General features: G+C 35.8%; 1 protein-coding gene across 18 annotated transcripts in view; it reads right to left on the reverse strand.

Annotated features, from left to right (window-relative positions):
• UNC79 (unc-79 homolog, NALCN channel complex subunit) overlaps window positions 1-20,001 on the reverse strand; it is a 278,788-nt gene that overhangs the window by 174,155 nt on the left and 84,632 nt on the right. For all 18 annotated transcript variants that reach the window (XM_021941512.2, XM_021941507.2, XM_021941497.2 and 15 more), the window contains 4 exons: window positions 9,931-9,995; window positions 5,068-5,156; window positions 4,389-4,429; window positions 1,045-1,073 (listed from right to left, as the gene is read on the reverse strand). In XM_021941512.2, the coding sequence (XP_021797204.2) occupies window positions 1,045-1,073; window positions 4,389-4,429; window positions 5,068-5,156; window positions 9,931-9,995 (224 nt within the window). The remainder of the gene's footprint in view (window positions 1-1,044; window positions 1,074-4,388; window positions 4,430-5,067; window positions 5,157-9,930; window positions 9,996-20,001) is intronic.

Below are 20,001 nucleotides of genomic sequence, written 5' to 3' on the forward strand. Positions count from 1 at the left end.
CACCTGTGAACAAGTCCAGCCTAGCCCCTGGACGATGAGACATCATGTGGAAAGAGAGAGGCCCAGACACCCCACCCATCTCACCATTCCAGCCATCCCAGCTGAGCCCCAGATATGGGAGTGAGACCATCTGGGGCCAGCCAATCCCAGCTTAGCCACGAACTGACTGCAAATACATGAGTGAGCCTATAGTAATTTATCAAAAGAACTGCTTAGCTGAGCTGAGCATAGGACAAATTGCCAATCCACAGAACTGTGATTAAATAACTGGTTGCCATATGAGACACTGTGTTTTCAGATGATTTGCTATGCATCCATAGATAACAGAGACAGCCCTCCAATATACCTACTCACAACATCCCAAAAAGTTTAAATGACATGTGCAAGGTCCACATAGGTAGGAGGGAACAGAACCAGCCAGAGTCCAAGAATCTCAACCAACTAGTCAAAAGTTCTTTTTTATGACATCATACTGCCTCCTCTCACGCTTTTCGATTATTAAAACAAGAAGAGAAGATGGAGATGGCTTAGAGAAACTATTATTAAAAAAACTAAAGGAAATATTAAAGGAAGAATCTTTAGCTACATATATTGTTCAACTTACACATAAATACTGTCCATATACAGTCAGTCTGGGTATGTTTTTCACACATACAAATTGGACTATTTGCACTCCACTTCAAAACAATCGAGATTTCTAGCATACAAGATATATCCTTAACTAAAGTTAAGTACCGTAAATTGCAGTATAATTCAAACCTTTTTCTAATTAGACTCCTATCCCAGAATTATACATAGGCTTTTATTGCAAATTACTGAACAAAAACATTGTGCATAAGATGGGTGAGCAAAAGCAGAAATGGAAATAGAGACCATTTGGATGTGGCAATCTTGCATGCTAAATTATTTCCTTTCCCCCTCCACAAATACAATGGCATGCACAGACTGGAAACCATGGTGCAGAAATAAGGCAGAGGTCAATAAATGAATTTACATACAAACACAATAAATCATGCCCCAACAACACAAATGGTTTGCTCTTACCTTTTTCTGACATATAGCAGATATTTCAGCTGTAAGGGGAAGGCACACAAAATATCAACAAAGAAAGAGAGCCCCTCTAATTTTTATTTAATTAACTTATTTATTTTTTGAGACAGGGTCTCACTCTGTCACTCAGGCTGGAGTGCAATGGCCCCATAATAGCCTCTTGAACTCTTTGGCTCAAGTGATCCTCCTGACTCAGCCTTCTAAGCAGCTAGGACAACAGGGGTGGCCCTCCATGTCTAGCTGATTTTTTTTTTTAGACATGGGGTCTTACTATGTTTCTCAGTCTGTTCTTGAACTCCTGGCCACAAGCGACCCTCCTGCCTTGACCTCCTTCCCAAAAGGCTAGGATTACAGGCATGAGCCACCATGCTAGGTCTAGAGCCCATTTTAAATAAGGGCGGCCATGGAGGGGGAATTTTTTAAATCTTAGTAACACGACCTCTGGACTTGGCCCAAACAGCTTTTCGCTTGTCTCATAAATTATCATCTACTTTTATTAGCTTCTAGTTTCCTCAGAAAGCATGAAATAGATCTCTTTTCATCTAGCGGTGTGTGTTTAGTGAGGTTAAGAACACCTGCATGCTGCTACTCTTACAAGTAATTTAATCTTTTCAGATATGACTTGGAAATCAAATCTTGTTAAAGCCAAACAACTTTAATCTTATTTCTCCATTTTACAGAGGACAAAACTGAGAACCACTGTGGTTAAATTCTTCAAGGTCACACAAGCTATCAACGCTAGGGGCAGCCCTTGAGTTAAAGTCTCCAAATTCCCCATTTATTGTTCTTTCCATTACACTATGACACTGGGTTGATGTGATATATTTACAGCATCACCATGGGATTATTTGCAATATCAAAACGGTAGAAAAAATTACTAACTTGGACTACTTAGATTTAAATTATCAATTTATATCATTCTTAACATGCGTGTGTAAAACCAGCTGTAGGGTTAAGAGAAAGCAATTTTCAATCCCACAGGGAGACCAGCTGGAGCAAGACTGTCAAACTACTGTCTACATATGGGATTGACTTTGATAAATGGATAAGAATTCTTTTTAGTGGGCACATCAATTATTTCCATGAAAACTGATGCTGGAGATCATTTGAAAATAAATCTTCCAAAAATTGGTTAATATGTTCTCTGAAATAGTATGTACTCAAAAAATGAACTAACACCTTATTTATAGTATAGTCTATGTTACAATTTATTTAAAAGATCAAAGGCAAATGTCTCCCAAACCCTGTCTGGTAATCTTAAACTAGTGGATGAAAAAGCAATAAAATTTACAACTCACTTTTAAAAACTGGTTTTGTGTAATTAATGGTTATTTGACAGTTTGATATCCCAGAGTTTATCTTGAAGCATCTGAGGTTAGAGTCACATGTCTAGATAAATAATGAAAAGTTATTGCCAATTTTCCTCTAAAGATGAATATCACTGCTCAGCGACATATTTAAAAAGGATTTTATAACTTGTATTTTATAACTTGACTATGGCTTTTACCTCAGAGCAGTGGATGATCACTAATTAAGAAGCCTAATTTAAAGGAAAAAAAGTTACATTTACCCATATAAGCCCAAATCTTTTTACAGGTTTTTTTGGTGGTGGTGGGTTTTTTTTTTTTTTTAAGACAAGGTCTTTCTCTGTCGCCCAGGCTGGAGTGCAGTGGCATGATCATGGCTCACTGCAGCCTCAACTTCCTGGGCTCAAATGATCCTCCCACATCAGCCTCTCAAGTAGCTGGGACTAAAGGCACATGCCACCATGCCTCGCTAAATTGTTTTTTCCCTCTCGCCCTCCTAAATTTTTTGTATGTTTGTTTGTATTTTTAGTAGAGACAGTTTCACCATGTTTTCCAGGCCAGTCTCAAACTCCTAGGCTCAAGCCATCAGCCTGCCTCCACTTCCCAAAGTACTGGGATTACAGGCATGAGCCACTGCGCCTGACCTACAGACATTTTTATGTAAATTTTCAAAATGTATCTTTGAAGAATATAGAGGCTGACGTTATTGCTCCATTTTACAGAGGGGAGCACTAAATTAATTTCTCCCTTAAGGTTGAGAATCTAATATAAATAATCTAATATGAAAAGTAAGACTACGAAAAGTGTAATTATCAAGCAAAGGCCTTCAATTTTTAAAAAAAAGTTCTTAGAATTTAGTTTGCGTAAGGTTTTCCTTTCAAATGAGCCTTTCACATGAATCCTTTTCTTTTCTTTTTTTTTTCCCCCAAGAATCCAATGGAGTGAGGATATTTTGAGCTACTCACATGTGAATTCATTGTTTATTCAAGGAGTGCAGCTTGATTTTTCACAATGATGAGACTTTCACGGTTCCTTCTTTTTTTTTTTTTTGAGACGGAGTCTCACTCTGTCGCCCAGGCTGGAGTGCAGTGGTGCAATCTCGGCTCACTGCAACCTCTGCCTCCCAGGTTCAAGTGATTCTCCTGCCTCAGTCTCCTGAGTAGCTGGGATTACAGGCAGGTGCCACCATGCCTGGCTAATTTTTCATATTTTTAGTAGAGATGGGGTTTCACCGTGTTAGCCAGGATGGGAATCCATTTATTTTCTACATCTGAAGTCATATACCATCGAGTTCTTCCTGTGCCCCATCTCTACTTAAACTTACTATGCCCGCAGCAATTTTCCACCTTTCATCTTTCCTCTGTGTTTGTCAGTACTTTTCCTTGTCATTTTAGCCTCCAGTGACATGGCTGGAAGAGCTGCTTCTCCCATATGTGGAGAAATGCTCTGTCTGGGACCTACCAACTTAAAGGGCATAGCTTTGAGCACTCCAACAAACTACAAGAAGCCTTAAAATCTTGTCTTTCCATTGAGATGGGTTAGATATACTTTATCCCCATTTTACTGATGAGGAAACTGAGTCTCAGAGAAATTCAATGATTTCTCCCTGACGACACAGTACTAGTAATAGTAGCAGGGAAAAGGCCAATGATTCATCTCTCTCCCAGGTGGTGTTCCTTATTCTTTTTCTTCTCCTTAATCAGACCCGGCGCAGCATCTTATTACTGACAACACCTGTTACAGATACAGAAAATCCCTGAAGACATAATTTGGCAGGGCTTTAGTCTTACGGAATTCTAATTCCAATATCTACCCTTAATTCTGGTAGGGATGATACTACTTCCCTCATTATTAAATGTGTGAGTACATTATAAGCAAGGCATTGATATTATGCCTCATATCAATGAATATTCATAGAATACAATACTTTGGCGACTGTCTTTGCAAAATAAAATAGTACAAAAGGAGATAAAGCAACTATGTCATTAGTCATGATTACTCATTATTCATCCTTTCCTAAGTAAACCGTACCTTGCGGCAGAAGAACATCAATCAGCCACTCACTGTGGTCCCTATTGAAAAAAAACAAAATTCATTTTTGAGCTTCATTGAAATATTCTCCTTCCACATGAATGTTTATAAGCTGCACACTATTGCTGAAAGGCTTTTAATAGAAAGGAAGTGTAATTAAGAGCACCATCATAATAAACTCTTAAAATGTCTAATGCATTCCAGCTAAATTATAAATTATAGGCACTTCATCATATTCAGTTATCTTTAAATGATACTTTCCAGATGCTAATTAAGCCAACCAAAATACTGCATGATCTGTACAAAGCTGAGTGTGATTCTGTGAAACAAACAAGCAAAAAGAATCCATATAATTTATATGTCATGTTTGGAAACCACAGTTTTCTTTTACATCTGTTTTTCTCTGTGGCCTTTTTAACAGGGTTACTCCAAAATTGCAGCTGATTTATTAAGTGGAATTGCCTTCTTCTCATGTCACATGGAGAGAAATATTGCAACTTTTCAAAGCTGTAATGTTCCCAATGAAAGTTTGCTATATGTTAAATATCAGAATAATTAACCTTTAAAAATCAGAGAGGCTAGTGAGAAACTTTAGTAATGTAACTAATTTAAGTCCAAATGATTTTTATCTTCTCATTATTGCTCTATTTCTTTTTTCTTTAAGAACTCTTATACCTACCCTGCAATCCTCTCGCTGCATTCTTCACAGAGATACAACGGCGGTGGTTTATCACCCAATGCTACTGACAGGGAAGGGTCTATACACATCTGAAACACATAAAAAGACAGAATGAACTCTCCCGTTCCTGGGTATCACATTCCCTAGATTCTTAACACAAATGCTTCAATAATGACAGACTTTCCAAAAGCAAGGTGGAATAAATATTTTTAGTAAAACCCTTTCTACCAATAAATGTTTCTCCCTGTACTAGCTGATGAGTCCACCCTGAGGATTTAAATGTGGCTGCTGTGGTTTTTCATTTCTCCTGTTACTTGCAATTCAAGTAATAAATAGTGTCGAGAAATTCCCTCTCATTCCACAAAGAACCAAAATAATCATCTTGTTCAATTGCTGCTCAAATTGGCAGTATATTACTCACTCTAATTCCTTCTGTAAAGTGGTAAACAACAGTAGTCTCTCATTAGGAAAAGGAAAATATATTATTAAGATTTCAGAATCATAACTGATACTAAAATGCTAGTGGTAGAGAATTTTGCTTCTTAAGGTATACCTCATTCAAAAAAGGTGGCATTAAATCTAACATTGAGTGGTTCACTTCTCTTACTCTGGAATCTTAGTTCTGTATCAATCATCCAACTTTTCTTTTTCAAGTGTGGTTTTTTATTTCCTACATGTGACCTATAATTTGTTTGCCCTTGCTGGGACTGGTTGATACGGCTGGGTTTCACTAGCCTAAGCACAGAGATACAAAGTGTTAATTTCACAGTTGATCATCAGAATATTTCAATATCTGTATCTTTTAAGTCAAATGAACAAAAAATCTAGATAACTAACTGCATTTTGTACTTTGCATGAGTTTAAATTTCTATAATTTACCAAAGCCATTTTTGAATTCTGTTCCTACCCTCGAAAAAATAATCAACTCATGAGCTAGCTGATTCAGCAGTTAAGATGCCTAATACACAAATTTTTCTGGAACTACACTCTTTTCTTAGTTGTTCTCACAAATTTGAAGGGGGGAAATCATCCAAGCTTATAACCCAAACAGTCTGTAATTCAAAGTGAAAACTCAGACATTTCAATGATTGAGGAATCTAGTTAGAACTGCTCAATTTACCATCAACATTTGTATACTATATATTGATGACAAAGGCTCAGAGTGAGAATTTTCCTCATATAAGTTTCATGCTTCTTTAGATGTAATGAGTAACTACTTGGGGGTGTGTTAAATCAGAGATTGGCAAACTTTTTTTGTAAATATTTTAGGCTTTGTGGGCCACAGTCTCTGTCACAACTACTCAATTCTGCTGTTGGAGCATGAAAGCAGCCATAGACAATATGTAAGAAAATTAACATAGCTGTGTTCTAACAAAACTTTATTTACAAAAACTGGCAGCAGGCCAGATTTAGGTCTGAGCCATCGTTTGCCAGAACCTGCCTTAGATAATTATCTGGGCTCCAAAGTATTTCATAAAGTGGACTTCAAGTAGAACCAAGTAAAACCAAAAGCAGAGTATGATATAAACTTTAAGTTCCAACATATTTTCATATTTAATTCTATTACAACTCTTGACTTTTGCCTAAAAAGTAATTTTTGTGGCCTATTACAAAGATAATACTTTTCTATTTGGTAAATCATTCTTGCTTAGCATTACAGCTTACTATCACAGAGATATTAGGCTTTTAGTGAGGATTAATCAATTTTCCCCAAATCTTTCCCATGCCCTCCATGTGGAGCTCCTCTTAAGTATTATATAAGTTATTCTACCCTCTTTTTTAGTGAGTCATTGATACCTCTCCCAGGTAAAGATACTTTTTCATTCCACTCAAAAGGAGAAGCTCCTGGGATGCTAAAACTGTAAATAATCATTAGAGATTAGCTAGTCAACCTCTGATTTCCTAAATAACTTACTTAACATGACCCATCAGATCTGTAGTTGGTCTAGTGAGTTTTGTTCTACTCTGAACAGGTTGGTTTACATCCACACTAATGTGTTCATATCTGTGTGTCACATTAATAACTGGGGGGTTTTTTGTTTATAAATATGACATATGCCCAATGTAGAGGCTTTGGAAAACCAAGAAAGGGAAACAAGAAAATTCAGTTAACACATTAACCCTCCATCTTGATGCAATCCATAGTAACATTCTGATAAAATTATTTGTTGTTTTCACTATGAATATGGCTTTTCAACTTTTTTTTTTTGAGGCCAGGTCACTGTATCCCAGGCTGGAGTGCAGTGGCTGGCGATCTCGATGCCTGCAAGCTCCAGCCCAGTTCCGCGCCGATTCTCCCACGCCTCGGCCTCCCAAAAGAGTAGCTGGGACTACCGAGGCGCCCTTCACCGGCGCCCGGTAGTTTTTGTACGCCGGCGCAGGTAGAGCGGGGTTTCCTGCATGGTAGCCAGGATAGTCACCGATCTCCCCTGACCTTGGCGATCCCGCCCGCCTCGGCCTCCCAAAGTGCTGGGATTACAGGCAACTTTTAAACTTTTTTAAACTTTTAAACATCATACTATAAAATTTCCTAACTTTATGCTTAACATTATTTTGTAAGCATTTGGATGTTGGATACCCTTGATTTGCATGTCATGTGGTGATGATGTAGATTGGGCATACTCACATTGTAAAGGAAGAGCAATACTGAGCCAGACCTATTGTAGTGCAAAAATGGCCCCAGCACAGGAAGACTTAACAAGAATGCTATCTTTCTGCAAAGTGTAGAATGAAAATAGAAAAGGAGGGTCTTTAAGGAAACTGGAGTTCAGAAAGTAAGACTGGGGGGATACAAAAATGTCTTGGAACTAGAAAGAGGTGGTGTTGGCAAACATTGTAAATACACTAAATGCCACTGAATTATTCACTTTAAAATAGTTCATTGTATATTATGTGAATTTCGCCTCTATTTTTATAAAATGACAGAAAGTGGATGGTTTGACCTATCCTGGCTGACTCGCTTCAGGGAGAAAAGTGAGGCCAACCCAGTGGAATGGACTGGGCTGTTTGCCTAGAAAAGAAGGAGAAAATCTAATTCATAATGCTTTCAGTAAGTAGGAGGCCAGAAAGCATTACTAACCAGGATATCAGAGGACTCCTGAGAATGCAGTCTGACATAAAATCAAGGAAAAATAACTGCAGAAACGAGACAGAAAGGATCCCCTTCCTGTTGATGTCTGGGTGACCCAAAAGAAGGAGCTATATAACTTAGGCAGGAGGAAGAAAAGAAGGATAAGAAGAAGGAAACATGAAAGTCTCATCATTGTGAAAAATTGAGCTGAACTCTATGAATAAACTATGAATTCACATGTGAGTAGCTCAAAATATCCTCCAAAGAAGAGTACCTCTGAACCCCAAATGTCTATTGAAGGTCAACAGTGGGGTACATACCATAGAATGGGAGGCGCCTACACTTCCGTTGTGTGGGTTATCATTACCTGCTTCTTTTTTAGGGGGGTGTGTGACAGAGTCTCACTCTGTTGCCCAGGCTGGAGTACAGTGGCATGATCATGGCTCACTGCAACCTCCACCTCCCTGGTTTAAGCAATTCCCCTCCCTCAGCCTCCCAAGTAGCTGAGATTACAGGCACACACCACCACACCTGGCTACTTTTTATTGTACTTTTAGTAGAGACGGGATTTCACCATGTTGGCCAGACTGGGCTTGAACTCCTGACCTCAGGCAATCTGCCCGCCCTGGCCTCCGAAAGTGCTAGGATTACAGGCTTGAGCCACTATGCCCAGCCAATTACCTGTTCTTAATATCAATCCATTCAATTTGCCTTCAACAAAAGCAGAGATTAAAAATAATAATACAAGGCCATCCTTTGTTAGTATAATGTATCTAGGTGACAGTGTTATTATTGGCACTCCTCTGCCAGTTTTGGTTCATGAAACACATTTTTGGTTTCTTTTATTTTTATTGGATCTCATTTCACCTTTCCTACTTTGTTTCTATAAAGTGATGGCGTTAGTTTTCTATTAGTATATGGTTTTCTACAGGCTATCTATAAAACAAAAGAAGCAAACCCGCAAGACACCTGGTTCTCCAAAGTAACTGTGAACTCTGATAACTTCAGGTTACTCCTACCCCTAATAATATAAAAATTATACCTTGCAAATCCAGACACAGGTCCATCCAGCCAAATACTTTGTATCCAATAAATATATCATAAATAATTTTGTTAAAAGGTATGACTATTTGTCTTCACATTCAACTTTCAAGATTCAGGATTATAATAGCACAGAACCAATTTGGTGTGGTAGAAGGACAATAAGGTTAGGAGATCAGGTACCTGGTCCTGTCTCCAGTTCTGATGCTAACTGGCAACCTTAGGAAAATGACTTGACTCTGTAAGCCACTGTTTCCCTACTTTTAATGTAACTTTCCATGTCTATGCTGTCCAGACACCTTTCAGTCATTTCAGTTAAGTCATATTTGTAATATAAGCTAAAACTGAATGATTTTATCTTTTTGTCCTACTACTCCTGAATTTGCATAAGCACGCATGATTTGTAGCATACACATGAAAACAGAGAGAAAATACATTTCCCTGAGTTCATTAGCTGAAATAGAAACCAGTTAAGGACATGTAAGCATTTTACTAGGATCCTTCTGATAGATAATTAGCTCAGTGCTACATAGCACTTGGCTATGAACGCACAGCCAAAACTGCAGACAACGCCATTCATTGCTCTCTCTTGACCAGTCTGCCAAAGTACAATCAGACTGAATATGGAGGTACTTGGAATTACTACACAGCACACGCCTCTGCTTTACAGAGAAGGATGCAATCTAGTCCACTTCATTCAGCAATTTGACCACTGAAAATACAGTATGGCACCAGGTCTAATAAAACAGTACCTTCACAGCTGGTTTGTTAATTGCATTGTGGCATTCAATGTGCTGGCAGTGGATGGGATTCCAAGCTGTAAAGTAAAGCACAACTGATGAATACTTCTCAGTGAAATTATTCATGCCCTAGTAAAAACAGATACTTTACTATTTTCTTTTTTCTAAATAGAACCATCATCAGAAAGCTTCCTAGCAGAATCACCTTTTTAATCTGTAAAAAATTTAAAAGACAAGCAAAGATACACAATTCCGTCCATTTTCCTAGGATAAGAGATAAGCCAATATAAGATGGCATGTACAGTACCACAATGGTATTCCATTAATAAGTTTTCAAAGGTTTTTACAACCATAGTTTCACTTGATCCTCCAACAACTCTGTAGGGTAAGTATAGCAGATTATTAATCTCATCTCATATAAGAATAAATTAAAGTTAGCAAGGTTAAGTAGTTTGATATGGTCACAGAGTTAGTGAATGATAAGCTAGGACTAGAACCTATATCTCTTGGTGCTTGACATTCTGCTCTTTCCATGAGAGTATATTATGCTAAACATCCTAGATTGTTGGCACCAGGAAGCATTTTAAATTGGTAACAACTGACATGAATAGTAAGGCATCCTCTACCATTCCATTTCCTATGCCATTCCCATCAAACATGGAGACTGGAAAGATGAGTTTCTTGCCCAAATGAAATACATCTCTCTCTTACACGTGGCCCACCTACTAAACTTCTGCCAGTCTGCTAATACCCAGTTAAACTTCTGCTAGTCTGCTAATACCCAGCTCCTAAGCTCAGTAGACACACAGAATGAGGAAAAGAACCAAGTTACCTGTAATAAGTCAGATTGAGAATCACAACCAGTAGTTATCATCTGGATGATTCTGTAGCCCAAAACACTTAGCTAACAATATTCCATCATTAAAAACATGTAAGGGGTTTATATGCTTGAAAGTAGGACATTTTTCTAAAGTGCCATATTTTAAACTCATAGGACTATGTTGGCCTAATCTTAATATGTGGGAATTTGCAGATGAGAAGATAGTCTTAGTTGCATATTCAATTATAATTCAAAAATGTATATTTTTAATGATCCAAGCGAATTTATGTTCCAAACATTTTAGAAAATTTTCTACCTAGGAGCATCCTAGCTTCAAACTTTCTATATCATTGTTAGGCCATGTATAAGATTATGTGTCTAGTCGAGGATTCAGGGAAATATAGTTACCAGAACCAATGACATTTTAAAATATACAACAGGTCTATTTATTCGAAAAGAAGACAAGAAATACAGACCAGAGACCACTACTATAATAAGATAGTATCATTTTGATCATATTTTTAGAGAGTAACAAAGAAGAAATTAATGAGTACATGAACAGATTGATGAAGAAATAATTTGGGTATAGGCGCTTCATAACTATGAGATTAGTTTCCCATATATGGTAAAGTCAAGTTGAATATAAAGAGTTGCAGCAAGTTTTCTTGTACAATTAGAGAAACATAGAAGAAAAGGCTGCCTTTAACCAGTACATGAATTGCAAAAATATGGAACATGTGCTGCATTATTCTGATCCCAAACTCATGACAGACATCACTAATCCATTACAGCATTCCTTCCTGCTGAGTCCAGAACTGGCCTTAGGATCCTTCTTATCACTGTGCTCCAACAAGTCACCACCAATCAAAACAAAATTGGCACACAAGATAAAATCTGCTAACCATCTCCAAATCAGTGTATTATGAGAATGTTTGCAGACTGCTTTACAGAAGTTCTTGACACTTATGGACAGAATTAATATTCAAAACATATAACAACTGCTATGGCACAGGCAAAACAAATTGAAGTGTGCACCAGCCACAGTACTTAGGGCTCTAAAGACTTCTATTCTGCCAGAAATAAATGCTTTTTTGTGGATAATGGAGATATCCAGGAGGAGATCTGCTTTAATTTTGCATTCCATTTTTACTGAGTGTTGCTGTGTTAAGAACAGGTTGTAGGATAATCAATTTAAGTTCATAAAAGCCACATTGGATTTAAGCTTACTAGAACAGTGATCTTAAGTTTTGCTATGTATCAAAAATCAGCTGTCAAGATTTTAAAAATATAATGTCTGGAACCCACGTTAGATATTCTGAATCAACATGTTTGAGGATAGAACACAGGTATTTCTAACTGGGGAAAGCACTACAATTGATTTTGATATAAGGACAATCAGCATACCTTATCTTGTGGGAAATATAGTCATAATAGATCACCATTCGAAAATAATAACAAAAAACATAGCATAAAAACACAGCAGACAAGAATTATCCTTTCAACTATGATACAAAAATTGGCATTAGATCTGCCTTCCCACCATGAACAACTAGAAAACTAAAAAGTACATATTTGAAACACTATTTTCAGAAACTGGACTCCAAGTAGTGCAGGACAGTGATCCTTGAGAGAAGAGAATGCAGTAAGCCCCACAATCACCCTGGCTTTCTTCCTGATAGTAATTTCCAGACCTTGGCCCTAGAAGGGGAAAGATAAGCAGAGTAATAAGGTCTTTTTTAGTTAAGGGGACAAAAACTGGAGTTTAGAGAGGCCAGGTGGCTGAAATTTGCTGAATAGAGTAGGAAGGAAGAGGGAACTATGCAAAGAAAGAGATCCAGAAATCTAAATAGGAGTCCTTTTGAGTCTTTGGCTTTACACTAAGTAAAATGTATGTAAGGTAAAACTCCCTGAGGCTGGATAGAGAAAAACTGTGAGGGTTCTGTGAGCTAAACAATTCCTAGAGCTTGTACAGGGCTGGAAGATGTTCAAGGTCCAACCAGTCAGAGTAGAGGGAAATCACTAAATACTTGGAGCAATCATAGAAACTTTAGGAGGGCCGTATCTTCGTAAAAGGGCTAAACTAATATTAGAGAAAAAGTTATTCTGGGCTCACTCTAACAAAACCTAAGAATAACCCTTGAAATGGTCAGATTAATCCACAAGTAACTTGATTGCCAAAACAAACTTCAACATACTATAATGGAAGACAACAAAATTCAGACACTCAATAATGCAACAATCATGAAATCCAGCATCCAGTCAAAATTATTTCATATTTGAAAAGGAGGCAAAATGTCACTCATAACCAGGGGGAAAACAGATCAGCAGAAACAAACCTGGAAATTGCGGAGATGAAGTATTTGGCAAAGAAGAACTTTAAAATAGTTATCATAAACATAGGCAAAGGAAAGCATGAAGATAGGCATAATGAGGATAGAGATGGGAGATATAATTTAAAAATTAAATGTGACTTTAAAAATCAGAAATACAACTTGAAAAACTCACCAAATGGGCTTAATAGAAGAATAGACAATGCAGAAGAAAAGATCAGTGAATTAGGAGACATAGCAAAACTACCCAAACTGAAATACTGGAAGAAAAATAGAGATTCAGTGAACTGCAGGAAAATTTCAGGCAGTTTTACCTTACATACATTTTACTTAGTATAAAGCCAAATTTTTATGATTGCTTCAAGTATTTGCTCCAAGTCCATGAGATTTAAAGCACAAAAGAAATAAAAGGGGGAAATATTTGAAGAGACAATGGCTAAAAATTTTCAAGTCTGATGAAAACAACCCACAAATTCAAGAAGCTCAATGAATCCTAGGCAAGACAAAAGCAAAGAAAATCACACCAAAGTTCATTATAAACAAATTGACGAAAACCAATAAGGAGAAAATCTTAAAAGCAGCCAGGAGGGAAAAAAAGACACATTACTTTCAGGGGAACAAAGATAAGAATGATCGCTGATTTCTCGTCAGAAACAATGCAAGCCAGAAGACAATGGAACGACATCTTTAATAAGCTGAAAGAAAAAAAAACTGTCAACCTAGACTTGTATACCCAGTGAAAATATCCTTCAAAAATGAGTATGAAATAAAGACTATTTGATGACAAACACAAAATAAGAGAATTCATTTCCAGCTGAGCTCCACTGCAAGAAATGTTAAAGGAAGTTTTTCGGGCTAAAGGAAAATGATACCAGATAGTAGCTCAAATTTACACAAAGGCATAAAGAGTGTTGGACATGGTAAGTATGCTGAATAACTACAGAAGGCTTTTTTACTCATATTAATATGTTGTTAAAAGATGGTTGATTATTTAAAACAAAAACCAATAATAATGAATAGAGGCTAATATATATAGAAGTAAGATGTTCAGTAACAATAACGAAAAGGATGGGGGTAAAATTAAAATACAAAAAGGTCTTACATTACATGTAAACTGGTATAATTTGAGGTAGATTGTGAGGTTAAAAGTGCATATTATAAACCCGAGAGCAATTTTTTAAAGGTGGTATATCTAACAATACAATACAGAAATAAAATGTAACACTAAAAATAATTCCAAAAAGGCAAGATTTCAAAAAGAAAAAAAAAGGAACAGATGAGACAAATATAAAACAATTGTAACATGATAGGCTTCAGTCATACAAGTGTATCATGATAGGCTTCAATTCATACCAGAAATTACATTAAATGCCAATGGTCTAAACAATAATTTTATTAATGTAAGTGGTCTAAAAGGCAAAGATTGTCAAATAGGATTTAAGTTTTTTAAAACCTGTGACCCAATTATATGCTGCCTGTGAAAAACATATCTAAAATATAAAGACTCAGATAAGCTAGAAGTAAACAGAAAAAGTTATACCATGCAATTATAGCATAATTGTTATACCGTAATTGAAATTAAAAGAAAGCTGGAGTGTCTATATTAATATCAGAGAAATAGATTTCAGAACAAAGAATATTACCAGAAAAACCAAGGCAATTTCACAATGATGAAAGGGTCAATTAACCCAGAAAACATAAAAACCATAAATATTTGTACCCTTAGTAAGGTGAGCGAGTTGAAAGAAGCATAACTGAAGTTATAAATTTCCATAATCCTCTCTCAGTAACTGATAAAACAAGCAGACAGAAAATCAGCAAATATATAAGACTTGAAAATACTCTCAAACAACTTAACCTAATTTATAATGCTAGAAATCTCCACTCAACCACTGTGCAATACACATTGTTTTAAAGTACACATGCAACATTTATCAAGATAGGTATTCCAGTCCATAAAATAAGGCTCAAAAATTTAGATGGAGCGACATCATACAGTATATTCTCTAGCCACAGTGGAATTAAACTAGAAACCAATAAAACAAAAGTATCTGAAAAAATACAAATATTTGCACATTATAAAGCACACTTCTAAGCAATCCATGAATGAAAGAAGAAACTTTAGAAAATATCCTGTACTGAAATACAATAAAAGCATAACATACATAATGAATTTCTGGGAAGCAACTAAAGCAATGATTAAATGGAAATTTATAGCTTAAAATTATTATATAAGAAAATATAAAAGATCTGAAATAAAAGGCTTATGCATCTACCTTAAGAAGACAGAAAAAGAATAAAACTCAGTAGGAGGAAGAAAACAATATAGAAACAGAAATCAATGAAATTAAAATCAGAACATCAATAGGTAAAATCAATAAAATCAAAAACTGGTTCTTTGAAATGTCCCAAAAAATTGATAAGCCCCAGCATCCTGATGGACAAAAAAAAAATTGAAAATTCATGAATTACCAATGTCAGGAATGAAAGGTAGAACATTACTACAGATCCTACAGACAAGCTAATAAATTTGAAAACTTGGATGAGATGCTCACATTCCTCAAAAGACACAAATTAAAACTACAACTCAATAAAAGTAAAAAAAAAAAAAACCAAAACCCATAGCTATTAAAATTACATTCACAACATAAAACATTTCCCTCAAAGAATCCCCAAGTCCATATGGCCTTACCAGTAAATTCGATTAATCATTGAAAGAATAAATAATACAAACCTTACATAAACTCTTTCAGAAATTAGAAGAGAAAAAAACACTTGCCAACTCATTTTATGAGGTCAGTTTTGCTCTGTAAATGGAACTAGATGAAGACATCATAATTAAATAAAACTAGAACAATATGTCTCATAAATGTAGAAGCCTGAACACTTAACTTAGAAAATTAAATCTAGCAATATAATACAGCATGACAAGATGAGTTCATCCCAAGAATGCAAGATTGGTTTAACATTGCCAAGAAAATCAATGTAATTTACCATATTAACAGAATGAAGGGAAGAAATCATATAATCATCTCAATAGAAAGAGAAAATGCATTTGACTAAAATTGACATTCATGATTAAAACTTAGCAAACTAAGAACAGAGAATAATTTCCTCCATCTGGTATAAAAAAAAAAAAAAAAACTTTGAAAAACCTACAGTTAACGTAGTAATTTAATGGTGAAAGCCCAAATAGTCTCCCCAAAGACTGGGAGAAAGAAGAAGGACTTCCACTGTCAGCACTTCTATTTAAGTGGAGTTATAAAGCAGTGCAAAAAAAGAGAAGCACAGAAAGGAAAAAAGGGAGAAAAGAAAGAAGGGGAAGAGAGAGAGAAAAGGAAAAGAGGAGAAAAAGAAAGAAAGAGAAAGGAAGGAAGGAAAGAAGGAAGGGAGGGATGGAGAGAGGGAAGAAGAGAGGGAAGGAGGGAAGGAGGGAAGGAGGGAAGGAAAGAAGGATGGAAAAAGGCATACAAATTAGAAAGCAAATTTAAAAAAATATTTGCAGAGAGCATAATCAGGTATACAGAAAATCTTAAGAAACTTACAAAAAAGCCACAAAAACTAATAAGTGAATTTAGCAAGGTTGCAGGGTGTTTGTAGAGTACCAATAAACAAGTAGAATATTAAAAATTTTAAACACTATTTATAATAGCATATAAAATCATAAAATATTTAGAAGCACCTTTAACAAAATATAAGATCTGTACACTAAAAACTAGCAAATATTTCTGAAAGAAATTAAAGAAGACCTAAATAAATGGATAAATATACCATGTTCATGGATGAGAAGACTCAATATTGTTAAGATGTCAATTCTCCCCAAATTAAACTATACAGTCAATGTAATCTCATTCAAAAATCCAAGCAGAGGTCAGGTGCAATGGCTCACACCTGTAATCCGAACACTTTGGGAGGCTGAGGTGAGCAGATCACCCTGAGGTCAGGAGTTTGAGACCAGCCTGGCTAATATGGTGAAACCCCATCTCTACTAAAAATACAAAAATTAGCCAGGCATGGACGCACATGCCTGTAATCCCAGCCTCTCAGGAGGCTGAGGCAGGAGAATCACTTGAACCGGAGAGGCAGAGGTTGCAGTGAGCTGAGATCACACCACTGTACTCCAGCCTGGTTAACACAGTAAGACTCCATCCCCACCCCCACCCCCCAAAAAAAATCCAAGCAGATTGTTTTGTAGAAATTACAAACTGATAGTAAAATTTATATGAAAATGCAATGGTACTAAAATAGCCCAAAAAATTCTTTAAAAGAACAAATCTGGAGTATATACACTACATAATCTTATGTATTAAAATAGCCTATAAACTTTTTAAAAGAGCAAATCTAGAGGATTTATGCTACATGATTCTAAAATACACTGTAAAGCTACAGTAATCAAGATTATGTGATATTGGTATAAGAATAGACAATTAAACAAAACAAAGTTTAGAAATAGACACATACATATATGGTTAATTACTATTCAACAAAAGGGTCAAGGTAATTCAATATGGAAAAGATACTCTTTTCAACAAATTGAACCGAAACAACTGGATATCCTTAAAGGAAAACAAATCCAACCCTTACCTCTAACTATATACAAAAATTGATTCCAAAAAGATCATATACTTAGATGTAAAATCTTAAACTATGTAACTTCTCTTTCCAACCTTAGGAGAGACCAAAAAAGGACCACAAAAGAAAAAAGAAATGACAAATTTCAATTAATGTATGAAAATTGAAAACTCCTTCTCTTTGAAACACCTAAACAGGGAAGCCACTGAATGAGAGAGCATATTCACATTATGTTGACAAAAGTCTTATATTTTGAACATACAATATAATAAGATAATAAAATAAGCACACCAATTTTAAAATGAGCAAAAACTTCATTGGTAACTTCACATACACATACAAAGGGTAAGCAAACCTGAGAAGGTAAGAATACAGAGGGAAAGATAAATATATGAAAATAGTGGTTACGGTAGACATAGAGTACAAAACATGAAAATCTGACCTAAGAATCACACCCTTTCACCAGAAGCAAAATTAAGTTCTCTCTGAAGGAATATATCATACTAAGTCTCAAATTAGCTTTATAGTTTTTATATCTATTGTCTTCAACACAATAAAAAAACAACCACAAAACAAGAAGACAAGAAAACAAAAGAAACAACAGACAAGAGAATCAGAATCTCTAGGGATCCAGAACACTGAGTCATCAGAAACAGATTTTAAAATAACTATGCTTAATATGTTCTATAAAGTAGAAGATAAGTAAGAGAATGTCATCAAAGAACTGGAAATACACACACACACATACACACACACACACACACACACACACTCACATGTACATATGGACCAAATGGAAATTCCAGAAGTGAAAAATATAATAGGGGGGCAGAATTTGGGGAATGTGGGTCAAAGGATACAAAACTTTAGAAAGAAAAGATATACAATAACCAAAATTAAAAATGTAATTAGAAGGCTAAAGAATTTGAGAACAGGAAGAAATGTCAGAAAAAGATTCAGCATGAAGCACAGAAAGATGAAATGGTGGGGGATGGGGAATACAAAAGAATATGCATAAAAGGATGCATAAGAGAAAGGTCTAACATAAATGCCATTAGAGTTCCAGAAAGAGGGATAAGAATGTGTCAGAAGCCACTTTTGAAGAGATAAGGAAATTTCCAGTTACAACCATAATAAAAAGCTGGTATTGAACTTATCTTTCCACTGGACAAAGTGTATGAAGCAACTGGTTTCAGGCATTGGGCACAGACACAGCACAGAGCTGCTCTCCTTTTTAAAAAGTAAAGCATACAAGTTAAATTCTACATTCACCTTGGCTTTCTGCCTGGTGATATTTCCAAACTGCGGCATAGAATAATGGAACTCAATAAGAAATCAGTATTTTTGGTGGGTAGAAGAAACAGATTTTCAGTGGGTAGAGAAATCAAAATAAAGAAATGCTAAGGCGGATGGAATTTGTGAGTAAAGGTAGAGAACAGAGGAGAGCTACCGAGAAGAGGTATCGCAGATCAGTGGAAGGGCATCCCTCAGGTCCTTGGCCTGCATGTGCTCAAAACAAACTTCTGCAAGGACTAGCAGGGAACTCTGCTCAATGGTTGAAAGCAGAACAGAGATTTTGGAGGTCACACAGGGCTAGGTACATGTTGTATTTCCAGTGTAGCCAAAGCAAAGAACTTCAGTGAACACACCAGAAATTCAGGAGACAATAGGTTGTAACAGATAGGTCATACCTTAGGAATGAAGACCATGCTCTAGGCCTAAGTTTAAAAATTTTTGGACATAGAGTTGCTCATAGTAATCCTTCACTATCCTTTTAATGTCCATGAGATCAGGAAATAATAATATCTATTTCCTTTCTGATATTAGAAATGTGTGTCTAATGTCTTTTCCTCTTTTTCCTTGGAGGGAGGGAGGGAGGGAAAAACAAAAAACAAAAAAAATGTACAAGTAAAATTTGTTTTCAGAGATCAAAAAGGCTACAAAATCTGAAAATTTAAAATAAAAATAAATAAATAAAGCTAAGCCTTGATGCAAGAAAGTGATCCACCAGTAACTTCATACCAGCAAATACGAAATACAAAATTCAATGCTTTTTAGAGTAAATAAAATAGTTCACAGAGTCTCTACAACATATTCTTTACAATGCCCATACAATAAAAAATTTACAAGACATGTGAAAGGACTAGAAAATGTGATCCATAATCAAGAGGAAAAGAGTGAAAAGAAGCAAATGACCTAGACTCATTTCAAATTAAAAATAAGAATTTTAAAATAAGTAGTTCAAATATGTTAAAGAATATACAGAAATAAATCATTCAGATGAAAATTCCCAGAGAGAGATGAAAACTGTAAAAAATAGCTAAAAGAAAATTCTAGACCTAAAAATATAATCAGAAAAGA

Source organism: Papio anubis, chromosome 7 (assembly GCF_008728515.1).
Source record: "Papio anubis isolate 15944 chromosome 7, Panubis1.0, whole genome shotgun sequence".
In the NCBI taxonomy this organism is placed as follows: Eukaryota; Metazoa; Chordata; class Mammalia; order Primates; family Cercopithecidae; genus Papio; species Papio anubis.